This window comes from Gadus chalcogrammus, chromosome 1, assembly GCF_026213295.1.
Source record: "Gadus chalcogrammus isolate NIFS_2021 chromosome 1, NIFS_Gcha_1.0, whole genome shotgun sequence".
Taxonomy (NCBI): domain Eukaryota; kingdom Metazoa; phylum Chordata; class Actinopteri; order Gadiformes; family Gadidae; genus Gadus; species Gadus chalcogrammus.
The window spans coordinates 26,701,045-26,709,944 of NC_079412.1; the positions used below are offsets into that span (position 1 = coordinate 26,701,045).

An 8,900-nucleotide genomic window follows, 5' to 3' on the forward strand; every position below is an offset into this window, starting at 1 on the left:
TAGAGATGGAAGATGCTGGTCTAATAATTAATATGACACCCTTGAAATCATGATAATCTGCTGCTAAATAATAACTGGCGATAATTTGAGGAATGTTCAAATGATACATGAATGGTTTTCTGTAGAAGTCTTCTGTAGAAGTCACTGTACAAGCTGCATTTTTCATAAATCGTACATTGTATTATGAGTTTACAAGGGGCCTAATTAGCATGGGAGAAAATAATTAAACTTGATTCTCAGATTGGTCGAAGCTTGTTTGCTTCTTGTGTGCAATTCAAAGACACACTTATGTTTTGTAAAACCTCTATCAATTCTTCCCATGTGGTAAATTTCAAATTACTTGTCAATTATATGTTATTAGTTTAATTTTGATAGGCTGGGAATTGTGTAAATGGGTTCAAAACATAAGAATCTCAATCGCCCTTTTTCACTCTTTTCACAGCATTTATAATTGATATATAACGTGTGATATCTTTTTACACTCAAGTGACCTTCTTCGCTATAACCTACTCATTTCGACAAGCTTTGGTGCAGGTTGAATCTGGTTTGAACATAAGAATCCCCTTTCTTCCGTGCAACGACACAATTCAATTTGTATAATCTACCTAACAATTATTTTTTGTAGTGTACCTATTTATCAAGAAATTATCATTAACACCGAAATAGTTGTTCAATTAAAAAGTCTTAAAATAGTTCAAGTAACACTTTTAAGTAAGCTGTGAATGTAATTATTTTTTCTACGGGAAATAACAGATGGAAGGTCACACAGATTGTTCATCGTCAACATCCGATCTGAGGAGATGAGGATGATGATGATGATCTGCCTCATCATTCTGTTCAACTCAAGTTCTGGTCACCAGGAGATGAGAATGGGCGCTGGCTAGTCACTACCCTTCCACTCCTCCTCAGGGGAGAAGGGGAGGAGAGGAGGGGGAGAGAGAAGAGAAGAAGAAGAGAAGGGGGAGGAGAGAAGAGAAGGAGAAGAAGGAGAAGAACAGAAGGGGGGGGAGAGGTTCTGGGATGGAGGTGGAGGAGGAGGAGATATAAGAGAAGGAGAAGAAAAAGAGAAGGGGGAGAGGGTGTGGGGATTTAGGAGGAGGAGGGAATGAGGAGAGGAGGAGAGAAGAAGAAAATGAGGGGTGAGGGGGAGGAAAGAGAGTGTGGGATGGATGAGGAGGAGGAGGAGGAGAAGGAGGAGGAGGAGGAGGAGAGAGAATGAGGAGAGGCGAAGGATAAGGAGGTGGTTTATGAATAAAATGATATAATGGGTTGAAGAAGGAGAAGGGAGGAGGAAGAAAAGGATGTTAAACAGAGGACAGAGAGGAGAGGAGGATGAGGAGAATAAGTGGGGGTGGAGATGGAGGTGATTAGGATAAGAGGGAAGAGGAGGAGGAGGAGGAGGAGGAGGAGGAGGAGGAGGGTGAGTAAGGAAGATGTTAGGAAGACGATTTTCAGCGCAGAAACATTCACACAGATACCGCTATATACGAACCTAGATACAATCATCCTAAAATGTCCTAGACCAGTGTTTAAAGATCTTTATCTAAGCAGCAACTCGTATTGTACAGTCCTGTTTCCAGCATTTATAAACGGTGGTTTAGTGTGGATTTCACAACAGAAGAACGAGGCTCTGTATTGATTCAACCCCATCTTAAACAATCTGGATTTCAAAAGGCTCCCAAATGGACCCATGACCAACTCATCCACTTGTACAGAAAATGCAAATTACAACTAAACGTCTCCTATTGAGGAGCTATTCAGTTCAAAGGGAAGTGCAGCTACTTGTTACAAATATTGAGATTTCGGTAAGTTGTTCATCATCTCATAGGGTCCTAGTTTCTGACGCTCAATTCGGCCAATGATATATTAGGCATCTTTTCCCATCGAGGGTTGAAGATCGAGTCTTGCTTCGGCACCCCTAAATCATAAACATAAATAAATAATAAAATAACCTTTCCTCCATAAGTCCCTATGTTCCTTCCTTGTATTCGACTCTCATCCGTCATGTATATCGGAGCACTTATAATGGGTAGGCCAGGCCTTACACTCCGTCGGGTGGAGAGGGGAGACAGCGTGGACGCACAGGTGGATAACAAAGTGATTTAGCGGAGGTCGTGGTGGTTTTCACATCACAAACATTCCAACCTCTGGCTGGGTGTGATGAATGGCGACGCGGTGTCAACCAGACGCCGCGGTGATTTAGCGCCACTAACCGCTTCCAGCTGTAGCGCCGCCGCGCCGCGCGACACCGCGTGCTAACGACGCGGCCTCCCCCGATCCCCGGTCGGAACACACGCACGCGCACACACAGACACAAACGCATGCACGCACGTACACACACACACACACACACACACACACACACACACACACACACACACACACACACACACACACACACACACACACACACACACACACACACACACACACACACACACACAGAGTTCCTTCACTTTCCTCCTCTTCCTCACCGCCATCCGACTTCCTTCTGGATTTACCAAAAAAACACAATGATTTATCTTTATATTTCTTCGGCATTCTCTGACAGTGGTAGTCCGTACACTGAACTCCCAGCACGTTGGTTGTAAATATTAAGATGGTGCCACTTAAGCCTTTTGGAGAGTATATTGTTGTAAGCTCCAGTAATTAATTTATGTTTGTTACCATTTTCCTCTTTAAAAATACAAACTTCTTGGCGGAAATTAGCTTTTAACATTACACCTCTGTGACCACGGATTGGTTTGAATATTGTTAAAAGTGTTAATCGCCAGTCTTTCTGTTTTTTCTTGGCATTGTCCGTAAATGCATTTGAGTAAAATAACGATTGCATGGTCAAAAGGATGGGAACCAACTCTATATATCTGTTGTATGTTGTCCTCGTGAATTGTATTAACCCCCCAAAGAAAATATGATGGTAGCCTGCCTTGCCTTCAATTCGGCTACCCCATGACCGGATCTATATTATTGATCTATACACACTTATAAGAAAATAATCCTCTCCTAAAAGTAGCCTGCAACAAGGCGTATGGGCGCTGTTGTTGATAAGGAAAAGTAGGTCAGAGATGATGTGACTGGAGCCGAACAGGTTATCCTGGCCCCCGGGCGGTGGTACGTGACGAAACCACCACCACTACCTAGGCGCGCGGGCCTGTGGAGTTCACGCGCCTCACCTTTTGGCCCGCCTGCCTACATCTTAGGTGCGAGCGCATCGCGTGCTGTAAAACAAATGCACACCTCCTGCAAAGGCCTCATAACACGGCCACCACCATATTATAGTGGTCCTGGGTTCGAATCCAAAGGTCCACAGAACACAATATAGCTTTAGTTGATCACGATTTCCTAGGGCCTATTGACAGGTCGCTTTGGGTGATTGGCTACATTAGACATTTTTTCGCTTAAAAACAGAACAGGAACATTATCCCAATAAAATACAAAAGTGTCTACTTTTAGCACTTCCTTCGAGTTAAACAAATACATATTTCTGAATTGGCCACACTATACCAAAAATAAATGTACCATATTATAGATGTCTTGTTATATCCCTAGTGGATTGATTGAAATTATTACCATAATATAATCATACATTTTGGGGGGAGTTTTTACTTTCCAGTGGACCATCAACGAAGGCCTATGGTCATATTCCCAGAATTATTTTGGGGGAATGTTAAAATATGTGTCCTTCTCACATAAGAATCACTCTTGTTCTGTAGAGAAAGCTGTAGGCCCTTAAATGGACAGATTAAGCCGAAACCTTGGGCTATAACCTAATTAAAATGTGTCTGCAATACGGATGCTGTGGGAGAGGAAACTGTACTAAAGTGCGCGCAAAACGCGTTCCTCCCCAAAAGCTTCTCCGCACGTAAAATGCGCACGCAAAAAGGCTTCCTTTTGGAGGGGTGGGGGCCGGGTGATGCGTTCACTTGGCCAAGGAGAGTTCTTCCCCTCATGAATAACACAAAACCCCCAGGAGCCTATCAGTGCGCGCGACACGGCGGCCTCCTCCTCCTCCTCCTCCACCTCCTCCTCCCTCTCCTGGATGTGCCCAAACTTCCCCTCCTCTCCAACTCCTGTGCTGCTACGAGCGGACCTGTCACACTCAACTATCTCGGGACTTTTTTTTTTGTCCACGAGAAAATGTGGTGAAGAATCAGGTGACCACTTCTTCACCCACTCGAGATCGTATCGGAGCCCCCCCCCCCCCCCCTACCCCCTACCCAGCGCTCAACGCACCCACCCACCCAGCCTTTACATCCGACACGCACGGCTGCTTGTTTGCATTTCGGCTTTTTCTGACCCTCGGTCCAGACGCGTTCGTGTCCAATAATTTGGTTCTCTTCTTCCTACTTTTCGGAGTGGCTTTTTTGGTCGAGATTTTTTTATTTATGTTGGTTGGGATGCACGTTTGAAAGATAACTTTTCGCTTCGTTGGACTTCGAGTTCGGGTTTTTTGTTCGTTTTGTCTTTTCAAAACCCTTGAAGAAGAAAGGTGCTGGGGAAACTGACATTGGCCCCTGCGTGCTGGCCGGTGTCTAAACGAGAGCATGTCGTGTTTACCAGGAACGGTGCAGCGGATGATGCGTCCCGCGCCTGGACAGAACTACCCGCGGACGGGCTTCCCTCTGGAAGGTAGGAGGGCCGTCCGGAGTCGGTCCGAAGGCCTCGAGTTTCGAGCCCGGCTTCACACATTTTCGAAATGTTTTTAATTCGGTATATATTTTTAAAAGGAAACGCTCATATTAGATTATTTTTTTGCATATGATAAATTGTGTAAATACATATTAGCCTAAATCAATCGTGGGGATATAATGTGGCTTTATGTTTATAAGCACTGGACTGCACACTTCGTGCTCAAGTGGCCTTTATATATAAACCCACAAATCACCATATTCAGGATTACCTGAAGTGGCGTTGACATGAAAATATAATACACAGAGTAAAACAAATACGAAGGATTAGGATCGGCGTGGGGTTGAATAATAGGCTACAAGAAGCCGCTTATGTCCGGATGGGTTCAGAGCTCTATGATCAGTTCCTTTAGGTTTAGAAGTATTTTATAAATGTCCTTAACTAAACAACAAATTACATTTTCGAATATAAATTACTATAATAATATAACATAAAGCAGGTCGGTTTTATAAAGGCCTATTTACAAAGGCCTTATTTAACTTAATGTATGAAAAAAAAGTACAAGCCTAAAATAAATCCAATTAGGCCAATCGTTTTAATTATTAGAATAATTGTATAAAGAGTCTGTGCACAGGCCTCAAAACCAACACTTCAAAATCACTTGGTCCACTTGGTGTTAATTATGCTTTATGAAGTTATGAGTGGTAATATCTCAACCATTAAGTTTCCTGGGGTGTTGACAACCAACACGTTATAGAGACGCATTCCTAGCGTGGCGCAAACATCTCTACCAGCATTAGGTGGCATGGAGACTAAAGTGTGTTGCCGACACGGTGCCAACGGGTGTTCACTTACTATGGGCCCTGTGTGTGTGTGTGTGTGTGTGTGTGTGTGTGTGTGTGTGTGTGTGTGTGTGTGTGTGTGTGTGTGTGTGTGTGTGTGTGTGTGTGTGTGTGTGTGTGTGTGTGTGTGTGTGTGTCTAATTGTGTGTATGTGTGCGTTCATGTGTGTACGCGCGTGCGCAGTCTCAACACCCCTGGGTCAGGGTCGAGTGAACCAGCTCGGCGGGGTGTTCATCAATGGCCGGCCGCTGCCCAACCACATCCGCCACAAGATAGTGGAGATGGCCCACCACGGAATCCGGCCCTGCGTCATCTCCAGGCAGCTCCGCGTGTCGCACGGCTGCGTGTCCAAGATCCTGTGTCGCTACCAGGAGACGGGATCCATCCGGCCGGGGGCCATAGGGGGTAGCAAGCCCAGGGTAAGAATCAATAGCTTAACTATAATGTATTTATGATCATTTATAAAATATTGGCTTTATTAATATTATTATAATAAGTGTATCAATATTATTAGCCTTAAATTATTGGTTGTCTAATGCTTATCTAATACAATTATAGTTATTATTGTACCCATGAATGTGACCTTTTATGTATTTCAATAGGCCTAAAAATATGAAATAGGCCTATTATTTACAAATTTTAAATACATTTTATTGTAGGCTATTCTGTATAACCTATTTATCTTGAAATATCACTTTGTCCTCTGGGCTCCAACAGCAAGTGGCGACCCCGGACGTTGAGAAGCGGATCGAGGAGTACAAGCGGGACAACCCGGGCATGTTCAGCTGGGAGATCCGGGACAAGCTTCTGAAGGACGGGGTGTGCGACCGGAGCTCGGTCCCTTCAGGTGAGGCTTCCTCTGGTAAGCTATCGTTCTTTAAATACCCCCTTATTTTCCCTTTAGCGATAGTGGAGATGATGATGATGATGATAATAATAATAATAATAATAATAATAATAATAATAATAATAATAATAATAATAATAATAATAATAATAATAAACAAAACAGGCCTATAGACAAATCTTTTGACCAAACTCAAAAAATGGAAGAGTCAAATGTCCCACCCGATGAGGTCAGAACTTTTCTTGATGAGGCCCCACGTTACTGACGACATAATTAGGACAATTCGGTTTATTATTATTTTTCAGTGAGTTCAATAAGTCGAGTGCTACGGGCTCGATTTGGGAAGAAAGAAGACGAAGACGAGTGTGATAAAAAAGAGGAGGACGGAGAGAAGAAAACTAAACATAGCATCGACGGCATTCTAGGCGACAAAGGTAGGGAACCCACATGGCGGGGGGACTGTTGTGTGTACGGGGGCGCTGCTGTGTGTAAATCAGCTGTGAAATTACTATATTGCAAATGAGAAATGGTGACCTTTTTATTTGGGGGGGGGGGGGGGGGGGGGGGGGGGGATTCGTCTTATATAGCTGTGATGATGCAGCTATGCCTACTCCCTGGTCCGGGTTCTTGCTCCATCGGTGGTGTTGTTTTTATTTATTTAGTCGACCCTTCTTCCATGATAAGCCTCGGTCCCACAGGAGACCCCGGCCTGCTTCATTATTTATCGCGAGCTTTGATGTCGAGCAACTACGGCAATTTGCTCAACAACGTCTCGCGGCTCCGGTTAAACTATCCCTTGGAACCTGAGGGACAGTGGACCCACGGAAACAATCAGTCTGCTGTCAATTACCGACAGCTGCTGACAAGCTCAGGGTCACTTGTTAGAACAATGCAGGACACGGAGAGGGTGATAGGAGAACGGTTTCTGTGTTTTGGCTTTAATCAACGGAAGTGAATGGATGCAGCGTTCTGCGTTTTAGATGTTTTAAAATGTGTTGTGTAGGCCTATTCCAGTCCGGATTTTTTTTTGGACAAAGTCAAGTTGGCAAAGGGCAGTTATGCATAAAAGCAATTTCTAAAGATAACTGGAAGGCCAGGAGAAAGATTAGAATAAACGGCCTTATAAAACACTTTTGTTTGTTCCCTAAAGCGAGGCTATTTATGTTGACCAGACTTATTGAGTCCTTTAAGATCCCTTTCGTTAATCCGCTGTCCAGGTACTATGGAAGCATATTTCTTTATTTTTCATGTCTCTGTAACAAATTCAACCAACGAAAACGGTGTAGGCCTATTTTAGGGAATGGGATTTATTTGTCGTTTGTGTGTTAAGGTTGGATAAAAGTAGGTCTACTTCCAGCTATTTTAACGTTTCTGACCAGACTTTCCAGCATATATATTGGATTTATTTTACATTTAAATTGCGGTGGGAGAATCCGTAGGCCTGCATGTTTCCGATTTTTTTAAACCACTACTGTAGGCCTACTTAATTCATATAGTGACGTGTAGGCCTCCTCACGGGTGTGCGCGGGGCACCAGCCGTCCCCTTTTCTTAACATTCCTCAGAGAGGGTCTCTGGGCGCTTGTTTCATGTGATCGCCCGGACCGGCTCTTAATAACGTTAAGACTTATTACAGCTGCTAATGAAACCGGTGTCTGCTCGGAGAGGGCTTGTAATAGCTCCCAGCCATGGTGGGAAACCGATTTATCCCCTATCAGCGCTCACTCTCACACGTTCGAGCACATACGTTGTGTTGAAGGGGTTTAAGGCAGATTAAAATGAGCCCTTTATTTCTCCCCACTTTCATCTCTAAAACGGCTCACTTGGCTGCTGCTGCACCCCGGGGCGCAGAGCTGGATGACGTTAGGGGGGAACCGGCACCCTTGTTGTTTAGATCGTAGGCCTATATATATTGAATTTATTTGATTATTTCTGTTTTATGAAAGCAGGCCGTATGAATCTATTTGTTTGTTTTTTTAAAGCATCGTGGGCAGAGTAGACCTAATCTTAGCAGTATGGTGATGCGTGTGTTATGCGGGAACATTGATGGTTCTGAGGGTTGTCGTATGGAGCAGCTTGGCTTAGACACGCTGGCAGTTAAGGGTCCAACATGGCCTGGTGGAGATGACTCTATACAAGTTACACTGCTTCTTTTGGTGCTTTTGGAAATGGAATACAAAATACGGGCCCATCAGCCGAGGGAAATACTCTTGATAATATGTATGGCGCTCAGAAGTGTGCATACAATGATGTTCGAGAAATGGTTACGCAACAGGCCTCGGCATACGCATCTGTTCGACGTGCATGTTTGTTTGTCATCTCAAATTATATAGGAAGCGCTCAAAGCTTTTATAAACGTGTATGGATAGACAAGAAGAGACCGTAAACACGTCGACATTAGGATCAGAGTCTTTCTATTTACAATGGAAGTCCATCAAGGACCTGAGAGAATGAGGTGGATCGTCAGATCCAAACGACCCGTGCGTGGTGACGTTGAGGGGGGAGCAGGTGGGACGCAATTAAGCGGAAGCAGACAAGATGTTACATACAAATTAGACTTATTAAATATATCTGAATAGAGAAA

At 43.9% G+C, this 8,900-nt stretch overlaps 1 protein-coding gene across 1 annotated transcript in view; it reads left to right on the forward strand.

The window, feature by feature from the left end:
• The first annotated feature begins 4,264 nt into the window (after positions 1–4,264).
• Positions 4,265–8,900, forward strand: part of LOC130387521 (paired box protein Pax-7-like) — a 5,062-nt gene continuing 426 nt past the window's right edge. Inside the window, exons 1-4 of the mRNA XM_056596701.1 lie at positions 4,265–4,629; positions 5,655–5,890; positions 6,189–6,318; positions 6,624–6,752. Coding sequence (XP_056452676.1) covers positions 4,545–4,629; positions 5,655–5,890; positions 6,189–6,318; positions 6,624–6,752 — 580 coding nt within the window. The 5' untranslated portion in view covers positions 4,265–4,544. The remainder of the gene's footprint in view (positions 4,630–5,654; positions 5,891–6,188; positions 6,319–6,623; positions 6,753–8,900) is intronic.